The 24,564-nt window shown below is 38.5% G+C and overlaps 1 protein-coding gene across 1 annotated transcript in view; it reads left to right on the top strand.

Annotated features, from left to right (window-relative positions):
- LOC141367380 (meprin A subunit beta-like) overlaps positions 1–20,577 on the top strand; it is a 43,447-nt gene extending 22,870 nt beyond the window's left edge. The window contains exons 5-15 of the mRNA XM_073872724.1: positions 7,838–7,869; positions 7,951–8,029; positions 8,115–8,232; positions 8,310–8,488; positions 8,600–8,818; positions 9,035–9,190; positions 9,529–9,753; positions 14,966–15,394; positions 16,972–17,121; positions 18,096–18,204; positions 18,932–20,577. Coding sequence (XP_073728825.1) covers positions 7,838–7,869; positions 7,951–8,029; positions 8,115–8,232; positions 8,310–8,488; positions 8,600–8,818; positions 9,035–9,190; positions 9,529–9,753; positions 14,966–15,394; positions 16,972–17,121; positions 18,096–18,204; positions 18,932–19,001 — 1,766 coding nt within the window. The 3' untranslated portion in view covers positions 19,002–20,577. The remainder of the gene's footprint in view (positions 1–7,837; positions 7,870–7,950; positions 8,030–8,114; positions 8,233–8,309; positions 8,489–8,599; positions 8,819–9,034; positions 9,191–9,528; positions 9,754–14,965; positions 15,395–16,971; positions 17,122–18,095; positions 18,205–18,931) is intronic.
- Positions 20,578–24,564: the final 3,987 nt, after the last annotated feature.

Raw genomic sequence — 24,564 nt, 5'->3', positions numbered from 1 at the left:
TTTTAATATTCAATCTTGGACTATTCTTCTTTTTCGAAAAACAAACCACTTGTGTTTTTGCCACAGAAAATCGGAAACCCCAGTTATTTGCCCATTCTTCCACCTCATTCACTGCTTTTTGCATTTTATTTTCTACAAACGAAACATTTCGCCCCCTTTTCCATAGTGCTCCGTCATCAGCATACAAAGACCTTCCAATTCCAGAATCTACATTATGGTAAATGTCATTAATCATTAAATTAAAAAGAATAGGACTGCTCACACTTCCCTGGGGAGTTCCATTCTCAATTGGAAGAATCTGAGAAAAAGCAGTTCCTACCCGTACTTGAATCGTTCTTCCAAATAAAAAACCCATAATCCAGTTATACATTCTTCCGTCAATTCCCAAGCTTTCCAGTTTCATTAAGAGTAGTGATGGTCGTTTTCGAAGCACTGCTTCATGAGGCTTCGAAACATTTACGAATCTTTTGTTTCGAATCAGTGGTTCGGAGCTTGTTTCAAACTGGCCCAAGTCACGTGATTTTAGCAAACGAGGCTTCATTACGTCATAACTGTTTCGAAACGTTTCGAAAATCCGACAATTCACCACTAGGGGGAGTTGATCACATGACCAGTGTCTAATATGTTTCGGTGAACTCGGGCCAGTTTTATTATAAAAGTTCATAAAACATTTATCCTTCTCACTAATAACACTGCCATTTTGTCTATTTATTGTTTATGGACAGATTTAATGACAAAAATGTGCATAATTAAAAGGGTAGTTAGTTTTAATCATTTGTTTGCCCTAAATAAAACTAAAAACACATAATACACTTTTAACTATGTCTAAATTAAGTTAAATAATTTTTTTAACATATTTTAATACAAATCTTGCTATTATTTTGTAAAAACAAAAGTGTAAAATGTTTGGCCATATCTGCTTTACACTATTTTGACCCGCAGGGGTCGCCAGCGTGTGTGGTGTTTCGAACTGCTTCGAAAAACTGAATCAATTTTCAAAGCAATTGGTTCAATTGATTCGAAGCTTCGAAAAGCTTCGTTTCTCCCACCACTAATTAAGAGGAAATCTGTGTCTGTTATGATTGATTGACGCGGTGTAACTGCTACTCCGACGGTAACCCCGCCTATTGGTTAATTTGATTGGCCGCCGCTCGGCTTCCGTTAACAGGAAACCTCGTGATTGCCCAGTGGCACTCGCCTTTTTTGATTTGATTGGCCATCTCAATCATTTTTGACAAGGTGTTCAACGTAATGTTGAGTTGCAGGAACTGACAAACGGATGACGTTAAAATACCGCGAGAGTGATTTGAAATCAGAATGCTGTCCATGATCTTTCGAATCGCTCTCGCAGTACTTTGATGTCATCCGCGTGTATGTTCTTGTTGCACTTCATAAATAAACTGCGCATCCTTAACGTAACGCGAAGGATAACCGATACAAAGATTTTTATGTTTTTTAACACTTCGGCAGGCAAAAGCACAGTGAACATATTGTTTATTTCTGCAGTATCTAACATTTGATTGTACACAATGATAGTTTTACTTAGTCGTTGAAGTCAGAAATCTTCAGCAGGAATAAACCCCTGCTACAATGAAAATCGCGCAAAAGCACGTTTAAAAAGAAACGATCCACGTGCTTCTCAAAGCAACGTTATAGAAACTTTAAAATTCAGAAAGAAAAACTTCTGGAAGTTCAGGGTCATTTGAACAAAATTATCTTGACCCATGATCTGAAGGCAAGTTTATGTGATTGAAATGTAGACAAACATTATTGTCCAAATATATTCGTTTCTTTTAATACAAAACTAACATTTTATTTAATAAAGGTTAAATTAACATTAAGATTAAGATAGCCTGAAAATCTATCAATTCTTATAATTATTTATTATAAATCAGTATTTTAAATGTGGCTTACAATCACTAGACTGATCTGGTCCAGAATCACTACACTGATCTGGGCCACATACATCCCATCCACAACTGGCCCAAATATTATCTGCCATTATGGATCCAGTGCCATCATTGCCACACCTGGCCCATACTTGGCTGACATGTTGCATGCCGTTGCCGGCAGCACGCCAGCAGTGCCATCATGAGGCCACATTCGGCCCGAGTCCGTCTGCTATCTGGGATGGGAAAAAATGAATTGATGACTTTCTGGTTTCAAATGGCCAGTATTTTGTTACCCATGGACATAGTCTTGGTGTCATTTTAAAGTTTTTTTTTCAAGCTCTTTCTATCTTTAACCATGCTGAAAATTTTACTCACATATCTACCTTTTGCACATTTTATTTATGTTCAGTAGATATTTCTAGCTCAAGCAAATCCACAAACTTATAAAAGGATTTATTATTTTTACAAGGTCGTCTGTTGACTGCTGAATATAAAACCCCTTATAGGAGTCGAGTCAGCGAAAAAAAAGTGTACCGGCACCTCTTTAGGGCCACTTAAAGCACTGGTTTAATCTAATGTGACAAAGGTGATCTTACATGTCAGTATAAATCCAAGCAATTTTGGAGAATTACTAAATGTATTTCTTGTAAGTAAATTAAACGTCAGCTTTAAGAAAACAGCAGATGTCTATTAACAAAAGCAAAAGTTGGTATGTATGGTTATGTTCTCAATAATAAAGGTGTTTGATTGATTTAATACTCAAGCATCCATCTAGTAGGTTTTGTTCATTCAAATAATAAATAACTGTTATTAGCATATACAAAACAACAAATGTCTTTAGCATAGATATCTTTACCATGCCTCAAAACGCAACGCAGTACAATGTCAACAACTGAAGTTATATTATATAAATTTGTACATGTTATACTATTTAAATCACGCAGATGATTTGGTGGTGTCAGCTTAACAGGTTTGTGAACTGACCTGAAAGTGATGCATGGGACTTTTCTTTTTCATTCCATTTTCATTTCCATTTATGTTTTGATTGATCTGCGCAGCGCCAACACATGTGATCATCTGCAGTCAAGTGGCATTCACGTTTGCTTGATTCACATGGTTCACATGATGCACCAAACACATGCTTTGACATGACGAGCCACACTCATGATGAGCTAAATACATGTTGTGATGAGCTTCGTATCATGCGTCCTCAAAAGTCACCGGCCACCACTGCCAGCCCCCAAGCAGACTTTGAGTAAATGGAAAGTTAAGGCTATCTCATTTGCTTATAAAGCCTCTGGACAGCGATCTCCTTTAACAGTCAGAGCGCATTGAACTTGTAAGCAGGGGCGGACTGGCCATCGGGAGTTCCGGGAGCAATCCCGAACGGCCGGTCCATTTCAGGCCGAACCGGCCGGAGGTCAAAAAGTTTTTTTTTTTAATGCCTGACCAGGCGCTTAGCTGCAGCGGAACGCTCTGTGTCTGTTTCAGACCGGGCCAAACCAATTCCTCAAATCTTGAGGGGAGATAAGAGCGGCCCCTCCCAACTTGGACTGATCCTCGGTTTTCCTCACATCCGATTGGCTCAAAGGCGCCGATCAAAAGAGTTTACTTTTGGTCAGGTTTGGATTCGTGTGAATGCAACATAGACAAGACGGTAAAAATTGCGAAAAGAAGAGAAAGAAATGGGTGGGGCCTAAAACATAAAAATGTTGGCACAAGAGGCAGCTAAATGCGCCAAATTCACAGACCTTTTTCGCAGTCAAAAGGACGCTGTGGCAGGAGGTGCAGATGAGGAAGGACCAGCAGCATGGACAGGACAGGTGCACAATTAGTGATGCATCTATTATACACTGAAATCATTTATATTTGCATTTAAATATAGGCATATATAAGGGATAATGTAGAGCGAGGCGGTTGTTATAGCGAATTCAACCCCGACAGGCTTATCAGGACCCCACGCAAAGCGGAGCTTGGTTGTATTCGCTATAAGAACCGCCTCGCTCTACATTATCCCGCTTATGAAATTGATGAAATAGCCTGCGTGCGTATTTTGGCAACAGAAGTGGTGTTGTGGGGTTGTTTTAACGTGTTAGCAACTCAGTAAGTTTATCAAAACAGTTTCCCAGCATCAAAATGTCTGGTAATTGCGTTTGGTTGCACTAATAATATACTAATACGTATATATGGTCACTTTATATTTGCCCATCTGCTAACGTCTTCTATTCACTCGACTATAGTACACGGATCTGGTAGCTGTGTTGAAAAACTTGATAAAGTCAACTTTTAAATATATATTTCTCTGTCTGTGTTGCTTCACTACTGATTCTTGCCATACTTCCATTGCCAACATGCGCGTGCATACGTTTCCACGTCATCATTGTGTTCAAACAGTAAAATGGTCTAAGGAATCCCTGTATGTCTGTATATTAGCTGTTAAGGTCAGTGATGGAGAGAGACAGGTTGATGATGACTCTTGCAGTCATATTGATGAGGAGGAGGAAGGAAAGCAGAACAAGAGGAGGAGGAGAATGGAACCAGTACAAAAACAGTGATGGGTCAGTGTGCAGGGCAGGGTAGGCAATCATATTACCCTGCTGGAAAAACCAGCATACCAGCAAGACCAGCATATGTTGTGTTTTGGTGCTGGTATGCTGGTGACCACCAGCTAATCCAGCATCAAACCAGCATAGACCAGCATAATTCCCATGCTGGTTTGATGCTGTTTTTTTTTTCAGCAGGGTAGGCATATCAATCAATCAATCAATCAAAGCTTTATTAAGGACACACAAATAGAAAAATACAGCACAATATTACATATTTACATATAGGATAAAATGCAATAGTCCACTTACTAGATTATAACCTGACTAAAGCACAGATTGAATTAAAAAAAGGAATTATTCTTAGTCATATTTATTACTGATGTTCTTCTCATGCATATGTAGCTGTACCATCAGTAAGCAGAGGTAGGGTCCAGCACAGGGGAAGTGGAGTCAGGGAGAGTTGAAAGTGAGTACGTACACACACAATCTCTATTTTATAGGACTGTATTGTAGTTTTTGATTATCTGAGTGGGTATGTGTGAGTAATTGTAACAATTTTATCACTCCAACTGACTGTACACATGACATGCTGGTAGTTAGCAGTATACTGTGACTTATGTGTTCGAGATTAGGTTTTGCTGACCTGGTTGTGTTTAGTGCAGTGGTGACTTGCTTATACAACCTGAGGAGGCAGGTGTTATCCTAAAGTTTCTTTTAGGTCTTCAGCATAATCTGATTCTCTTCATACCATAAAAACACTACTAGAATTAAAATAACTGCAAAAAATCCTGCTCGTGCACCAAGGGCACTCGCGTAAAAGGCCTCTCCATTTTAAAGTCCCGGGCTGAATTTCAGTCCCAGTACGTCCCTGCTTGTAAGGTACCACCCACAAGCCCAACGACAGATACAAGTGGAGTGGGTGAAGGGTCTCGTGTTCGTTCCTTCCTCAGCGCTTCTAGAAGAATAATTCCAAATCATGATTAAATTAATTTCTTTGATCTCTGTGTTTAAATTACAATCTGACTCCAATTTAATATTCTAAGAATTTAGTGTATTATTCCAATTATCTGTTGATCATAATTTAGATGTTTCATTATTTATTAATTCCCATTAGATATTCGTTCATTAGGGACCCGGTATCGCACAGAGCATACGCCGGCCGTTTGCGTACATCTCACGGACACAAAATTGTCAGTCTGATCTTAGTCAGAGGTTACCGGGTAAACTAATATTTTTATGTCTGGCCGCTCCATGCTTGCTCCGATCATAAAAATAGTTATCTTAGTCTAACGCTCATGCAACTTGCTAAGGCAGGTGATAGACATAAATCTGAGAGTTTTAATGAATGTGCCCCATGCTCCATTTGACCATCAAAACATCAGTGTGATCATATCCTGACAGAATAATCTTGCGGTAATACCAGACTCCTTCTAATCTACTGATCATCATAACAATTTCTGAAAGAATTCAAATAAATCAATACAATTTCTGAAGAATTCAGATGAATCAAATGTAACAATTTATTATACCAGGCAGGTTTCAGCTTCAAACATAAATTAAACAATATCATACAGAATTTGATTCAATTCCAATTAATTAAAATGATCAACAGTTGCAAAAGTTACAAAGTCATACCTGGCAATAGAAACTCTGGCTACAGAGTACTTCCATCATGAATATAATATACCCAAAATGGTGTAGGAAGTTTCTTGTTAAAGATTTTTTCCATGATATTTGAATACACACACCCAAAGTGTGGGGAAGTTTCTTGCTAAAGAATACTTCCCAGAGTCTCTTGTCAAGCCACCTTATATACACAGAATGAGACACAGAATAATAAAATCTCAAATCACGATTTGGTTGGTCGGTTCTCGTGACCTGAAGAGGAGCACCAAATGGGACCCATCTGTAATCTAGATCTTCTCATGATGTGACACCAATCGCAGGAGTACAGATTATGTCTTAAGTTTTAAACTTTGATACACTTTCCCTTAGAATTATAGAAATTAGACCTTTTTAACCATCGCACCATCACCTTTAAAACGAACCCCAACATGAAGATGAAACCTTTGTAGCATCACAACATATGATATACCCAATGTTACATGTGTTTAGTATATTTCCAGTAACCAAAACTTAAAGGAGAAGAGAGAGGGGGTGAAATACAGATCAGTTCCTGGGTATCCGTGACCCCTGTGGAGAGAGACAACACGTCTCTCAAAAATAGACACAGAATGTGTTTTTTATTGTTTTATGGTCCAGCTCCAAAACCAAAACTTGTCCACCTGTCCTACAAACTAGAGGGATGGCAGCATGTAAAGCCATTTGGGCAGGTGCCTCGGTCCAGGATGTCTGTGATTCGGCAGGTACACTCACTTTTGTACAGTTTTATGATCTGGATCTTGTTTCTACTCATGGGTCTTCATTACTAAAGCATGCATATGCACAGATTTGATAGCAAAGTGTGCATTCGCAAAAATCCATGGCAAAGTCCATATTTATAAAAATTGTGAAAAGTGCTTAGTGCCATGACATTAATTAGACATCGTTTAAAAGCGCCGATCTGAAACTAAACATCTGTGAGATTTCACATCTGAAAGAAAGGGGTATGCAGGTTTTCTAGGCGTACATTCATTTCATGAATCACACTTACGCATTTTTGATAAATTATCATAAGATCAAATGTAGGATGGTTTCTACACAGCATTTTAGAAATGAGGCCCCTGGATCTAGGTGCTTAGGTCTTAGCCGTGCTTTTTACACACAGACATGCACTTGTAGTCCTGTGGATTGGGAGGTGTTCCCATAGCATCACTACAGTGACGCAGCATCTCGTTCCATTCTCAGGGAACAAGAATTATATATGTAACCCGAGACATTCTCTTGTGCGTTTGTTTTCACCATTGTGCTTTCAATCAACACGCTGTTTCACTATTGTCACATGACTTCTGTTAGTTTTCGTCTCTGCACTGCAGTTCATGTTAAAGCAGATGCACATTCTTTCTACAAATGAACTAAATTGATTTAAATTATTTTTATAAAACTGCAGTGAGGCTGTGTGCAAGTTATGCAATGTACATTTAGCGTCTTAGGTTAAGTCATAACTTTGGGGAAACAGGAATCACCCCTTCCTTTTTTCTCAGCATCCCTGATGAATATACATTCCCACAGCTATGAATGTAAAGCTCAGGGAAAATATGAAAATTGTTGGGGGGGCTTGGAGGTAACTGACCCAAGGGCATATTAAGTCATAGTAGGTCATCCAAGGTACTTTCACCTATTGTTTTCTTACTGCTTTTTCGCCAACTATATAGTAGTATATCCATTTTCGGCTTTCCATATCTTTTTTTATAAAATGAGAATATTGAAACTCAATTGCTTTTTGTGGCTTAACTGTAGGTTTACATCTTAAAGAGGGAGACATCATGGTGGTGAGTTTTTTTTTCTGAGAGACTACATTTTTTAATGAGTAGATATTTTCTTGTTAATAATCTAATCTGTTTGCTTTAAAGCCAAAAGAAAGGAGTACAATTTTGGGAGATCAATACCGCTGGCAAATCCCTGTCCCCTATGTGCTGAGTTCTCATCTGGGTAAGAAAATATAGTTTTTTTTTTTTAAGTTTATATATATGTATTCATATCCTTCCTACATGATGTGTTCTGATTGTGGTTATAGATATAAACTATAGAGGAGTTATACTGAGGGCCTTTGAACAGTTCAGACTGAAATCATGTATTGACTTTAAGCCTAGGACAACAGAAGATTATTACATTTCTGTAGAGAGGCTTGAAGGGTACAGTATTGTTTCATTTACAAAAAAATGACATATCTTAAACTACACTAGACTGAATTTAGGATATGATTTTGCAGGTGTTGGTCATATATCGGGCGATCATTTTTCCAGGGCCAAAAACTTTCCATTGGGGATGGCTGTGGAATAATAGCAATTGTTGAGCATGAGTTTCTCCATGCACTGGGATTTTATCATGAGCAATCAAGATATGACAGAGATGATTATGTGACAATCAATTATGAAAACATCATTGCAGGTTGCCCTATAATGTTTTACCACTTTGTTTGAAATAATGTATTATAAAAGTGTGACACATATAAAGCATTCCTTACTGCATCTTAATAATTGCAATAGTCTTTATTTTCAGTGCAAAAAAGCAATTTCGATAAATACGGTGAGAATGTGACAAGCCTCCAAGGTACCCCATATGACTACATGTCTGTGATGCATTATGATAAAAACGCCTTCAGCAATGGCATTGGATCCACAATCATTACAAAGCATCCTGAGTTTCAAGATGTGATTGGTCAGCGTATGGACATGAGTGAATATGATGCTATTGAGCTCAATAAACTCTACAGTTGTAGTAAGTACTGTATATCAGTTTTATATATGGCCGTTTGTACACATTTGTGAATGTTTTCAGTGGTGTATATGTCTGATAAATACAACTGCAATGTGATAGAGTTAAATTGTACCACAAAACAGAAAACACTGTAAAAAAAGAAATAGTAAAATAAAAAAAAAACGATTTTTCCCAGTGTAAGTGTTACTTTGTTTTGCACAAATTTTTGTGTTATAGATTCGTCCACCTCCTTCCTTGATCATTGTAGTTTTGATGACGACTCTCTGTGTCATATGAATGTTTGTTCTTCTACTCAACACGGATGGCAGAGAGTGAGTTCAGTGACAGGCGTCAATGTGACTGATCACACTTATTTGGGCAAAGAGGCAAACGGTGAGACTTTCAGTTAGTGAATGCTGTTAGAAAGTTTTTTTTATGTCAGCAAGACAAGTTGTGTCTTTCCAAAGACATTTCATTAAAAAGATTACTTGAACAAGTACTACAGAATAAAAGTAAACCAAAATACAATACTAAACAGACAGACATCCTAACAAGGCCGCCTAATGTTTTTAATTTTTTAGAAAAATACCTGTTTTGTTCAGGTCTTCGTAAAAAAGGAAATAAATTAAAAGATTACTTTTCAAAAATTTGGCATGTTGTAATCAAATAGTTCAGTCTACACTTTTATTTCCCCATTATGTCAACTGAACTTACATTTTTATATCATGCAGGAAACTCTTTCTTCATGCACTTAAGTCTGGTGGGCAGAAATGAGGGCGACTCAGCTAGACTGGAGAGCAGAGAAATGACACCGACAAGAGATTGTAAAGTTCAATGCGTCCAGTTTTATTACTTTCACAGTGGCAATGTAAACGACCAGCTTAACATCTGGATCAGGGAATACCAGGATGCAGCTGACAGCACAGGAACTTTGAGACTTATGGAACAGATCACAGGTCTTACCAACTGCTCATAACTTTAAAGTATTTCTGATAACAAGTGAAAACAATGACAAGTAAATTACATGCCTCCAAACATGTTAATAATGTAAGGTATGATGAAGATTATAGTCCGCAAAAGAGGAGGGGGCCTGTGCCCCAGTAGAGCTTTATGTCTAGCAACGCCCCTGCTACAAAGTATTATATAAATTGTGTTCAATGCTTATTCCTCATGTAATTTCACTTTATTTATTATGACATAACTTGTATACTTAAATGTTCTGATTTCTTTGTATGAATTCAATGTTTGGCTTGATAGTTACATCTGGTGGAAATTTTGTGTCAATAGCCCACTTAGAAATCCCCTTACTGATAAATATGCTGATGTGTCAAATACTTATTTCCCCCCGCCGTATAAACAAATGTAATTTACTTGTCATTTATTTCACTTGTTATCAGAAATACTGTAAAAGGACTGTTGTTAATGATTCTGTAAGATGATGCTGATGTGTCAAATACTTATTTTCCCCACTGTATATCATATCTAATATGTATCACCTAGGCTACTACACTGAGCTACTGTTACTGTGTAAAACAGTGTTCTTCAACCTCCTTCCTGAATGTTTAAGATCTCTCTTTAATTAACACATCTGTTTTAACTCATCAGCCTGTTCGGGTGACATTCTGGATGGAGGCTGATGAGTTGGTTTAGGTGTTTTAAATAAGGAGACATCCAAAACTTTCCGGAAGGGGGTCCTCCAGGACCAAGGTTGAAGAACAATGGTGTAAAATGTAGCATGGTCTGTATTGTTTTTTTGTAACCCCATAACAATATTAAGGACAAAGGAGTTCTCTCTCAGTCGGTCACTACGAAGTCACTGCATGCTGAAGTTGGTTTGAGAAATGGTACTCCAGCAGAGGCTTGTGGAATTCCACCTCTTTCCCACCTCAAGTCTTGAAAGTGAGTTTGTGCGTTGAACTCCCCTGTGCTTAATCAATTCAGCACAGCATTAAAGAGTGATTCCCCTAAAAGAGCAGCACGAGTTGAATTTGTGTCTTTTTAAAGACATCCAGTGGCTTGTGTCACGGCAAGTGCATCTTTTTAAAGATGTCATTTCATCTATGCAATTCTGGATGTGGCAGATGGGTCCCCAGTATGGCCAAGATCATTCTCTCTTGTGCCTGAAGAGCACTCTGAGGCTGCGTTCATGGAGGGTTCATGCTCAATCTGAGAGCATGACCCTTTTGGATTTGCAGAGACAGTTTTGTATATCCGGGTATGTCACCCCCCCCCCTCTTTCTGTTGCTGAGCCCTGTTAAAGATGTGGCGGAAAAGCTCCAGAAGGAGGATCTCCATATAACAGTGCTGAATCGGTCTGTTGGCTTGACCATTAGTTCTACGATGCCATCGGCCTTTGACAGACCACAAGGATTCTCTGTCGCAGCATTGGAGAGGCTGCAAGGAAAGCGCAGCCCCCACCACCTGTACCTTTCTTTCCCAAGGTTCATGATGGTTGACGCGGCCATGAAAAACACAGTTTTCCTCCCGGAACCAACCATTTAGCCATCACCTCTCACCTATGGTGGAACCACTAAAGGGTTTGATGTCCACCCTGGTGGTCCATGAACGTCCTCTCTGGCTTTGTCTCACGGACATTAAGAAGGTCAACAAGAATTGTCTCCTGAATGCTCCGGTTTCCTAGTCTAGCCATTCTGGCGATTGCTCTTCGGGAGATGGTGAAGGCACCACTCCCCACCGGAGGAGGGCTGGGCAGGGAATCCTTGGTTTTCATAATTTTGGCTCCACCGGTTTTTCAGCCGGCGAATTCCACCTCTCTTCTGCAGGTCTCCAGAGGAACATGGGAGCTACGGACAGGCTCATAACCCAATGTTCTCCTGTTCCCTTTATCACCAGTGGGTGTGTTGCAGCAGCCGGGATCCACACAACGGAGTCTCTCCAGCTCAGCTACCCATCAACGGAACCAGGTGAGTGATGCATTACATAACACTTCTGTCGATGTGGCCTAAGAGGGCACTCCCTTTGAGCCTCTGCACACTGTGAGTATTAAGTTTCTTACAGTGAAAACTTTAACGCTCCTTGCATTGGCCTCTGTTAAGAGGGTAGGGGATCTCCATTTTCATTTGATGTGTTATATTACACGTGTTAAATAAAACTTCTGTCGATGTGGCCAAAGAGCAGACATTGGCGATTACCTCCGCTCCCCTCATCGCGGGTACACTGGTCGTGCTGTTAATCTCTCTTGTTCAGTATCTGGGGATGTGGAAACATCTTCCCAACCCGTCACGTTGGCTTTTATGCACGATCCGCCTCGGCTGCGCGATTCAGTTTGCCCGGTATCCCTCCAAATTTGCGGACATTCAATTCAATATGATTAAAGCTACCGACTTGCATTCACTGAATCGAGCTGTCATTCAAAATGGTGACGCACAAGAGCATGTTTAAATGCATTTGTCCACACGATTGGTTCGCAGCCATAGACCTGAAGTATGCATACTTTCATGTCTCGATTCTCCCCCGACACAAGCCGTTTTTTTTGTTGTTTTGCGTTCGAGGGGCGGGCATATTAGTACAATGTCTTACCATTTCTCCATATGAGACCACTTTAGCGTTTGCTTCACGACCGAGTCCCAGGGAGAGCGTGGCACAGCGGTTTGCACCGGGTAACTATCACTCCTGCATGCATTCCCCCCTTAACTCCGTGGCCAGGCCCATCGTTTCTCAGGTCATGTGTACCACTAAGACAGGTCTCCAGGCATGCTATTGTTTGCACAGGTGCCTCTACCATAGGGTGGGGGGCCACGTATGGCGGGCTTGCAGCCTTGGAGCTCTGGACGACACCCCAGCTGCACTGGCATATAAATTGCCTCGAGTTGTGAGCTGTATGTCTTGCTTTTGTTCATTTCAGCAACAAGCTCAGAGGCAAAGATGTATTAGTTCGCACCGATAACATTGCGACGTTGTGTATATCAATCGCCAAGACGATTTGTGCTCTCGTCACCTGTCGCATTTTGCCAGTCATCTCCTCATATGGAGTAAAAAGAATCTGAGGTCCCTTTGTGTCATTCACATCCCAGGGTTGTTCAACATAGTGGCAGATGCACTTTCACGAGCAGCGCGCCCCGGCAAATGGTGACTCCATATGCATTTTCCCCATTGAGCCTACTCGCACTGACACTGTGCAAAGTCAGAGAGGACAAGGAGCACATTTTTACTGGTTGCGCCTTACTGGACTGCCAGGAATTTGGTTCCCAGAACGAATGCTCCTCGCTGGTGATTCCCTCTGAGGAAGGACCTTCTTTCTCAAGAGGGTGCACATTATGGTACCCACATTCCGACCTTTGAAACCTCCATTTGTGGTTTCTGGATGTGACGCGGAGGTTCTAAGTGATTTATCACAAGCGGTACCCTTAAAGTAGACACTGTTGCGATATCCACACCCCACACCGATAAACGGTAGCTCAGAGGGTTAACAAAACCTGGTCATTAGGTTTTTTAACACTGAATCCTCCACGCACTACCTCTCTTGGGACCTGTCCGTGGTGCTGAAAGCCTTACAAGCTGCTCCCTTTGAGCCTCTGCACACTGTGAATATTAAGTTTCTTACAATGAAAACGCTCCTTTCATTGGCCTCTGTTAAGAAGGTTAGGGTACCTCCATTTTCAGTCGACGATTCATGCCTTCAGTTTGGGCCTGCTGAATCCATCGTAACACTGAGACCCAGGCCCTTTTAGAGATCTGGTGGTGAACCTGCAAGCATTGAAGCCATGGCTTTTTATGTCTTGTACACGCACTGCATCTGTATGTTGACAGAACTCAAAGCTTTAAGACCTCAGAGCTGCTCTTTGTCTGTTATGGTGGTCAGTGGTCAGTATCCAATAATTATTGGATAGTAGATACAATCGCCCTTGCCTATCAGGAGCTTTTTTATTTGAGAGAAGTGTGGCATCATCTAGGGCAGTAATTCTCAAAGTGTTGTCCAAACCTCCCCAGTTGTCCGCCAAAAGATGACCTAAACTAGGCAAGTGTTTATACAATCGTCACTTATTAAAGTAGATTTGAAATGCACTTGCAAAACTGTGATATCAGTTCTTGCCTTTCTGTTTTAATAACGTAAAAATGGATTGGTTGGCTAAACCAAAGAGGAGTCAAAATAAAAGATCAAGCGTCTACTGAAAGCAGCTAAAATCCACAGATCTATTAGTTTTGTAATGTACTAGTTTTTCAGTATTTTATTGTTAGTTACAACCATAGACTTCATATACCCTCCACCTCAGTTTTAAACTAATGGCTCTTTGGAATGACATTAAGTGGGACCTAGGCTGTTATATGTTTAATTGCATTTTTTTCACATGTCCAGTTTGTTGTTCATATTAAGCTGCAACTCATTTCACATTTACTTTTTCAAATGAAATAAAATTCATATAATAATTTCTGAACATAGCATTGCATTTGTTTAAAAAAATAGCTTATCATTCCTATTTTGTTGTATTTGGGGGAGTGTTAGAGTGGGATTCTGTTAGGTGGTCCTCAGAAAAAAATTGGAAGATAAAGTGGTCCTTGGGCTGAAAAAGCTTGAGAAACACTGATCTAGGGCATTAGCTCGTGGTTCCTCATGAACAGACATGGAACATTGTAAGTGCAGAAATGTTACATAAAAGGCTTTGGTACTCCTCCACCACCTCGACAGCCAATGTTGCGGTTCCTATGTGAGTATTTTCATTGGAGTTAAAATGTACCACATTTTTTCTTTAGCGGAGCCCACTCTGTGTCTCTCTAGTAAGGGATATTACTAAGAGAGTTTTCACGTCCAAAGACCTATTGAGTACTTCAGCCACCACTCAAGTGGTAAACCTCTTTAGGGGGTGGCAGGTTCGCTTCCTAGTTTGCCTAGTTCACTATCGTGGGTTGAGGAACAAATAGTGACCAGCCTTCTGCAGTAAGCCCAGGTTCCGCCTCTTCCGTCAGAAAACGGCAGTTTTACGCAGGCACTGGAAGGGTCAGCTTCAGTGGTGCTTTGGTAGGGATTCCCAATTCGTTGGTCACGACGTGACGTCATAGTGACCGCCTGAAAGAGAACGTCTCGGTTACGGATGTAACCCTCATTCCCTGACATTTTTATAACGTTATTTTTCAAGAAAAATCATTTTCATGTTCATGTGAATGAAGTTGATGTATTCTATTAAAATATAAGTTTCACTTTTTTGGCAGGAACCCCGGATTATTACTGGCGGCTGCACCACGTGACACTAAATGCATATAAAAACTTTCAAGTCGTATTTGAAGCTCGTAAAGGAGCTGGAGACTCCAGTGGAGGCTTTTCATTGGACGATATCAATATTTCACAGACGGAGTGCCCTAAAATATGGCAGATAAGGAATATTGAGAAGCTATTGAACACCCAATTCACTAGTCCACTGTATTACTCTAGTGAAGGTTATCGCTATCAGGTTTTCTTGGACAACTTTCCATCTTACCTTTCTTTGAGTTTTCGTCTGATATCCGGTGAGTTTGATAAGCAGCTGCAGTGGCCTTGTGCATGGAGACAAGTGACCTTACAGATTCTTGACCAGAATCCACACATACAGAAGCGCATGTCCATTGAGCAGAGCTTCACCACTGACCCAGCTTTGATTTATGGTGAGATCTTTTTCTTTTATACTTTTAAGAGCTTTTCACCATTGGGCCAAAGCTCTGCCAGTCTATGCCATGTGGTATTACATTTTTTACTGATACCTTGTGTTTGTATATATTATTGAGTCTGCTTTAGCAGGTTTTATTTACTTTTATTAACCACAATATTAATCGATTATTTGAAATTGTGAAGTGCTGAACCATGGCTGAAGTCATGTGGAATGGTTTAGATCAGTGGTTTTCAATCTTGTTTTAGGGGACCCACAGCTCTGCATATTTTGTATTTCTCCCTTAAATGACACACCCAGTTCTGTTCATGAATCTCTCCCTTAATGAGCTGATGATTTGAATCAGGTGTGTTAGATAAGGGAGACATGCAAAATGTGCAGAGCATTGAAAATCACTGGTTTAGACAATGAGTGCGTTTACATGCACAGTCTTACGCCGATTATGCTTAATAAACTAATAACACGTGGGGTCATGTAAACGCGTAAATCATTTTTCTTTAATCCGGGAAAGCCCATAAACGGCGTAAGCAAAAACCGATCAGCACAGGTAATTTTTTGCCCATTACGCCGATTTCGCGTGGCATGTAAACACCTTAACCGGCTTTCTCACGGTTTTGTCCATGTGCGCATGTCTCCGCGTATGAAAGATAAACGTCACACGCAGAAGTAAGCGCAAAGTAAAGCATAAAAGTCTCCGCTCGACTAAAGCAGTTGGCAGAGAAAGTGTTAAAATAGCAGCTCATGTTACATTTACAGGTTCTGCAGACACGAGAAGAGATACAACAGTACAGCTTAAGACAGATATGCTGTCGACTTTTTGAACGACTATTGTGTACTATAGGTGGTGACGTCACTGCCTGCGAGAAAACTGATTCTGCAAGTCCCATGTAAACGCAGTTGTCTGCATAGGCGGCTTATTGATTTGCATGTAAACGCATGAAAACAGTTTTCTATAATAAGCAGATTTTTGATAGTTATCCGCTTATGCTGTGCATGTAAACGTACTCATTGATGAGTTAGTTAGTGGACCTTTAGGGGTGGTTTCCCGGACAGGGATTATCTTAAACCAGGACTAGGCCTTAGTTTAAAGGCGGAGTCCACGATGTTCGAAAAACGGTTTGGAGAAGGAGACGGGCCGACTACCAAAACACACTTATAGCCAATCAAATCAAATCAAATGCCGGGTTGCGTATGTGTGGGGCGGGTCTATCAACAGAAGGTCCAGATTCCATTGGGGTAGGGGCGTGTTTGTTTAGGTGATTTCAAATATCAACATTCGCTTTCAAACATCATGGACTCCGCCTTTAATTAGGAAAAATAACTAGTTTTAGCAAACATGCCTTACTAAAACATTACTTTTGTGCAGTTTGATGCAAAATAAAGGGCACTGATGTATTTTAAGATATGTTAGTGCAAGATGTTATCAGTTTGGACAGCTAAACATTTATTTTAGTCTAGGACTAGTCTAATCTCTGTCTGGGAAACCACCCCAAAGTCATATAAATGCCATTGTTTCTAGCTGTAATCTTTTAAAGATTCTTGTTTTGTTTTAAAGACACATGCTCTATTACACAGATAATCCTCGAAATAATGGAACTCTAAACACCATTGGAAATGAGACTGTATATGTGGGTCCTATTGTATACAAATTTTTTAACAAAACTGACCTCAATAAAAGAGATTTCATCAAGGGTGGTGACATCATAGTTGTTATTAGTATGCAAGGTAAGTTTTGTGATGCAGCTTTAGAGAACTGGTTTAGATTTAAGAAATCATAGACCTGGTTTCACAGACAAGACTTAGCCAGCTACTTAGCTTAGGACTAGCTAAATTACAGAAAGTTGTTTAAGCATCTTTTATAATCATTCTTTAGAAAAGATGTTACTGGTGTTTAGCTTAAGACAAATCAGTGGCACTGTACTGGCACAGTTTAAGATTTGTCGGTGCAAGTGGAGTTTGGTTCCAAAACGCAATAAATCCATTTTGACTAATCTCGGTAAAAATGTGCTTTCTATACCAAGAAAGTGACAAGATGAAAACCACTAGCTATTTTCTATTACAAATGTTCAAATAGCATCTTTATGTAATAACATGAAAAATTCAAACCATAATTTGATTTTCAAAGTTTTATTATAAAAACTGATTTTTTTTAGAATGTTATAAATCTATTGAATCAATATATAAATGTGCATTCATCTTTGCCATGTTATATTAATTTAGAGAATGAATGGTACACTGATTAAAAAAATAAACATTAATGGCATTAATCAAAACACTTTACTTAAGAACACTGTCATTGCTGCTGTCATCCTTGGGATGTCATCGCTGAACATTTTTTATAGCAATCAGCTGTAAAATGTTTTGGTCCTGCTCGATTTTCGTTGACTTTGTGTAAAATAATGGTACATTTTTCATAATATCCCCTGGGGTCAGCCGGCATGCTTCCTTCGCCCGAGTGCCTCTCATGTAAATGGTTTCTGGACGTTTCTTCCCTGCCACAGAAAACCACCACAGGTCTATCAATGCCATCGAAATTACTATTTTGTTTATCGTGTTTTGGAACCAAACTCTTCAAGTTATTTCCAGTTGAGACAGCTCAAACATGTGTTTTAGTCTAGAACTAGCCTTAAGCCTTATCTGTGAAACAGAGGATTAATGTATTAAAAAACAAACTAGGCTAAATTATGGATTTGTCTTAGATATCTCAGGGCTGCGTCAGAATAATTCTGTACCCTGCCTGAACGTAAAAGTGAAGAACATCAATGCTACTCCTTATGTAAGTGCCAGTCAAGGACCCTGCATTTCCAGGTAAACATCCATCTGATCTAACCAATTTTTTTAATAAATATATAAAACCTATATAGGGTGACCACCTCCAATCAGACAAATGTGGGACAAGTACCATGGTAAAGTGGGACAATGTTAACCCACCAACCAAAAGATTATTACACTACCACAATGCCCCACAGAAAAACTGCTTTTGCATAAAATGCAAAAAGCTCTCTATGCTTTGCCATCTAAAGGTCTTAACCAAGGTCTTAATCTTTATTTTTAAATGTCAGGGGGGAGTCATTAATGGGGAAGGATCTGTGTTGATATGTCTTAGTTATTTTGTTTATCACCTGCAGTGCTTTGTCAAATGTAATGACATTAGTGCATTTTAATTTGTTATCGTCTTATTTGCATATGGTGATTATAATGTCATTTTTAGACGCAAACTTTACCGTATCCAACTATAGTGTCTTTATTATAAATGAATTATTTAGTATATATTATTAAGTACAGTATTAGCATGTATGGCCATGATATAGGCTTATTGCGTTAGCAAAACTTTAGCAAACTTATTAAATGAGCTGCATACCAGGTATGCATGTTAGCAAGACACAAGTTAAATAGTTGTCTTGTGGCTATTAGGTGTAAAGTTTCCAAATATATAAGGTTTTTCTTCTGTTTTACAGAGTGGTCTCTGTTTAGGTACTTTCTTATATAATTATAAACAATCTTTTCTCAGATCTGTTTATCTATTCTTTTGTAGCTCCAGTGTCAGGACTCCTCCATCCTCTCTGATCCTCTTACTGGTTTTGTGTCTTTTGCTGCTGAAGTAATGAGAAATAACTGCTGTGAGAGTTATATGACTTCACACAAATTCAGATTTAAAACAGTTCATCTTTGTTCATATATGTATACCTAAATGCATGAAAAGAAACAAGTAACATTTAATCCAATGTTCCCTTCAATGCTTGATTTTACTGTGCAATATACTATTCTAAACCTAAACCATGAGAAATGATATATTATATATTGTTGGAGAGGTCTAAGATTCCATAACAAATATTTGACCAGTGTTTTATGATATAAATTATGTAGATAAAGTAATGTAGTAAACAGCATTAATCAAGGCATTCTAGAGCCCCAAGCTGTATGGCAGGGCCCCTCTCCAACTGCCAAGGTTTAAAAAGGTTTGCTTGTGATGTTAATCTTAACTAAGCTTATATATTTATCAATATATTGTCATGAAAGTTTGTTCTGCCTTTTTAAAATAATGATTATTTGACATTTCATTTTCACTATAATCTTGAGCCAACATTGACAATTTTAAAATGAAAAGGCAAAGTTGAAAAGGAATCTTCAAATACATTATTAAAAGCTTTTTATTAATGGCCACACAATAATAGTGACAAAATCTAATTAAAATGTAAAGTTCAGTTTTAATTTTATGTTCTTTTTTTATTTCATGGTTTTTATTTTCAACTTGTATGCTAATTATATGTTAATCAGTGGGTGAGGTTTATCTGCTCATGTCAAAGAGACTGTCTACCTTTCGCATCTTTGTGGATGCAAATATGTTATTTTGAATGTAGATGCATATCAAGCATGCTTAAGACCCTGCAGCCAGTTGAAAATAACTGTTACTTCAACTTTGGCAGATTCCTTTCTTCAAATTTACCATTTAATTTGAATATTGGCTATCCTGAAGATTACAGTAAAAATGAAATGTCAAATTATCAATCGGATTTTATTTTTATTTTTGACAAGGAAGATGCATTATCACCTTGAATAACAAAATAATTTTAATTTTAATTAATTAAATATTTTTTTCATTTTTATTATTATTTTTATTTTATCATTTAATTAATTATTTTAAAATTGGCAGAAAAAAAACTTGAATAATGTAGAGCTTTTTGTGATTTATAAATTCTATATCAAGTTACATGTATATGTATTGTAAAATGTTTGAATGTTAATGTAAGAGAACCAATATCCATACAGCTTATACAAAGAGTAAAGAATATACCACCTTCAAAACAATCTACTGTGTGAATTTATAAAATAACCTATTGTTCTACAATTGCTTACACGATAGGCCAAGTCTGCAAAACACCTGCAAGATTTTGAGCAACATTTAGTGGCAAATGGTGGTATTGCTATCTGTCTTCAGATGTACATAACAATCTATTTTACCTGACTCTGTGTTGTAAGCAACCACGTAACATTTCGGCCCCACTGGATCTAGAGAGCAGCGTGGGCGAGCCGGGACCGCATCGGAATCGCCACCGGGGGCCCGGGTCGAGCTTGGCTTTGTCCGTAACTCACGAAGTGTGTTTGCAGTGCGGTGGGTGAGTCCTTGTTTTCATTTGTGTGTGTGTACACTTGATAGTTTGCAGTGTCGTGCTGTGTCCGTAGAGAGAGAAGCCATTTTGAGACCAGAGGAGTCGTTTGGACAAAGACTCGTGCCAAGGGTCTGTGGGGTTGACGGAAACAAGTACCCTGGTGTGGAGCCTCTCCAAAGGTTCTCCCCTGTTCGATACATCCGACGCCGTGGGTGGAGGAAGAACCAGGGAAGCGTTCGGCTCTACACTGCTGATCTTGACAGCTTGTCCCCCGACCTGGGAGGCCATAAGTTGAAGCACATAGTGCAAACCTCCTTGTTGTTAAAGGGAAATTCCGCCTTGAAATGATCCTAGGGTTAATAACAAACGTGTACCGAGTTCGACCGTTCGCTGGGGTTTGTTTTCGTGCTGGTCTGGCGTGACCAGTGTTGTTGCTAAACGCAAATTAGCATGTTATGGTGGCCTTCGGGGCATCAGTGCATTAAAAACGAAATCGCTATGTCTATACTACTAATAATGCTCAAAATAACCCCACACTTACACTGTAGCACAATGAGGGTCTCTATATGTAAAAACCGAAGCATTGAGAACTTTGCAAGTGTACAGGCAGTTTATTAAAAAGAAACACTTACCGTTCACGTCTGGATCACATATCCATGCGGGCGCCATCTTGGGAAAACTAAACTCTCGCGTGAAACGTTGTTGCCCGGAACAGGTGTTGTGCTTTCAGTTGTTATATGAATAAAGATCATATTATTTAAAAAAAATAAAAAAGCATCCGAGAACATGGCCGCGGGAAGTGGGGGTGCTGCGGGTGCTGCAGCACCCCCACTTCCCGCGGCCATGTTCTCGGATGCTTTTTTATTTTTTTTAAATAATATGATCTTTATTCATATAACCACTGATGTCTGTGTGTTTCTTGTGTTTTTTACTTATTACTTATTTAATTTAACATGAATTTATTTAGGAATCATTTAACCCTTAAAAGATCCTTAAAAAACTGTGTTCCTAAGGCCACAAAATGTCACCTTCCCAAAAACTGCTCTAAAATATCATACATCAATATTTTTTCCCACTTTAAACAATTCAGTCTTGTAAAACTACTTCTGCTTGAAACATACATATAAAATATTAATTAGATTTGTGAAAATTTTAACCCTTTATATGCCATTTTGTTTACATTAACCCCTGTTTTTTAAACAGGAAAAAACAAAAAAACTAAATATTTTCCAAAAAAAACTTTTGAACTACCATTTCATTATTTTAATTATTAGACCCTGGGATGGGTCAAAGATTGGTGGCAAAATTTATTTTTATGCATTGTTATTTTTTGAACAGGGTCAAATTTTGTAAAAAACTCACACTTGTGATCCTAAGGACAGAAAATGTCACCTTCCCAAAAACCTCTCTAAAATATCATACATCAATGTTTTTTCCCATTTTAAACGATTCAGTCTTGTAAAACTACTTCTGCTTGAAACATACTTATCAAATATTAATTAGATTTGTGAAAATTTTAACCCTTTATATGCCATTTTGTTTATATTAACCCCTGTTTTTTTAACAGGAAAAAACAAAAAACTAAATATTTTCCAAAAAAAAACTTTTGAACTACCATTTGATTATTTTAATTATTAGACCCTGGGATGGGTCAAAGATTGGTAGCAACATTGATTTTAATGCATTGTTATTTTTTGAACAGAGTCAGATTTTATAAAAAACTCACACTTGTGACCCTAAGGCCACAAAATGTCACCTTCCCAAAACTGCTCTAAAAATATCATACATCAATATTTTTTCCACTTTAAATGATTCAGTCTTTTAAAACTACTTCTGCCTGAAACATACATATCAAATATTAATATAATTTGTGAAAATTTTAACCCTTTATATGCCTGTTTGTTTACATTAGCCCATGTTTTTTTAACAGAAAAAACAAAAAAACTAAATATTTTCCAAAAAACACATTTGAACCACCATGTGATTATTATTATTATTATACCCTGAGATGGGTCAAAGATTGGTAGCAACATTAATTTTCATGCATTGTTATTTTTTGAACAAGGTCAGATTTTATAAAAAACTTCCTTAAGTGTTCCTAAGGCCACAAAATGACAACTTCCTAAAAATTGCTCTAAAAATATCATATGTCAACATTTTTTTACACTTTAAATGATTCAGTCTTTTAGAACTACTTCTGCCTGAAACATACATATGAAATATTAATTAAATTTGTGGAAATTTTAACCCTTTACATGCCAGTTTGTTTACATTAACCCATGTTTTTTAAACAGAAAAAAACAAACATCTAAATATTTTCCCCCAAAAAAACATTTGAACTACCATTTGATTATAATTATTATTAGACCCTAGGATGGGTAAAAGATTGGTAGTAACATTGATTTTGATGCATTGTTATTTTTTGAACAGGGTCAGATTTTATACAAAACTCACACTTCCTAAGGCCAAAATGATCCTAAGGCCAAAATGACACCTTCCCAAAAACTGCTCTAAAAATATCATACATCAATCATTTTTTCCACTTTAAACTATTAAATCTTTTACCACTACTTCTTCCTGAAACATACATGTCAAATATTAATTAAATTTGTGGAAATTTTAACCCTTTAAATGCCAATATGTTAACATTAATCGAACCACAGTGTTCGGCTGATGTCGTGAAAACTTTTGTGGGACATCGTAGCCCAGATAGTGACCTGTCCTCATTTCTCACTCCAGAGACTGAGGGCTGATTCATTTTTTATCTGTAAACACCGGTCAGAATGAGCAGCCCCACATAAGCCTGCAGTTTCTCTGTCTCAAGATCTCTCCAGTCTGTGACTGTCTCCCATGTAGGTTTGTCATGGCCCCAATATGCTGCAGGATTTCATGCATCAATGAAAAGCTTGAAGTCAGGGCACTGATTTGGGCAGTGGCATAGTGTGTGAGCCCTGGGATCAAATCTCTGGCTGCTGGGAAGTAGCGGAGCGTCTCCATGTTTGTGGAAGACCAAAAGATTTTTCAATTTTTGATGTCCATCCTGCCGCCACTTCATCAATCTCCTCTCCGCTCTCACCTTCTGACAAGTCTTCTGAAGATCCTTCTTATGAATTAGACTCCAGCTGGTCTACTTCTACCTCTGAGGCCTCCGTGTTGACCTCAGAATCCTCGGAGGAAGATGAGGAGCCATCCTCGCTCTTGAAATGCATGATTATTTCAGGAGCCTTGTGTGTGCTGTAATGCCTTGCCATTTTTACTACTTCCGCTATACTGTTCATACTTATAGCAGTGTACTTGCATAAACAACATGAGCGAGAACCAAAATGAACATTGATTTTGTTTCGGTTCTGACCTCTCATCGTTTTTATTACTGAATTAGTTTATAATGCAGAATGTGCCCTTCAAAGAGAGAAGAATTTGGATAGGTTGAATATGCCCCCCTGCCCCACTCAACATCGACCCCACCCCGACATCACCACCACCCCCTTACCACTCAGACACACTTTTTTTACACACACACCAATTTTCAACATTAAAGGTTTATCTTTCAGCAGCTATGCGGTCCGCAGAAAACAGCAAAAATTGTGACATTTTGATGAATGCATGAAATGGTAAAAAGTAGCGCCACCTGGTGGACAAGTATAAAAATTGAAACTTCAAGGCCAGTAGTTCAAAATGATATATTGACATAAAGGTATGTATTAGTTTATGTTAAGATAAATGGGGGGTCAAAAATGGTAGTTATAATGGTTTTCAATGGGGCATTTTTTGTCCCTAGGATCACATGTGCGTAGCTTAGCCATTTTAAGCTCATTTAAAAAAATGAAACCAAAATTCTAAAATGTATCAAAAATGATTAACCTTTGGCAAGTTTGGGCTATATTCAATCATCACAGTCAAGATGGTTTAAAAATCAAAATCAAAATGGCAGAAAATGTCCCTAGGATCTCTTAAGGGTTAAATGAGCTTTAAACTCTTATAAAAAAATAGCGCTATTTGTGGTACACAAACGGTTAACAGATGAGTCCCACCTCCAAAACTCACATCGCTTATATGA

The sequence above is a fragment of the Misgurnus anguillicaudatus genome, chromosome 10 (genome assembly GCF_027580225.2).
Source record: "Misgurnus anguillicaudatus chromosome 10, ASM2758022v2, whole genome shotgun sequence".
Taxonomy (NCBI): Eukaryota; Metazoa; Chordata; class Actinopteri; order Cypriniformes; family Cobitidae; genus Misgurnus; species Misgurnus anguillicaudatus.
The sequence above is the reverse complement of the archived record's forward strand: the minus strand, read 5'-3'. Positions and strand labels throughout refer to the sequence as shown.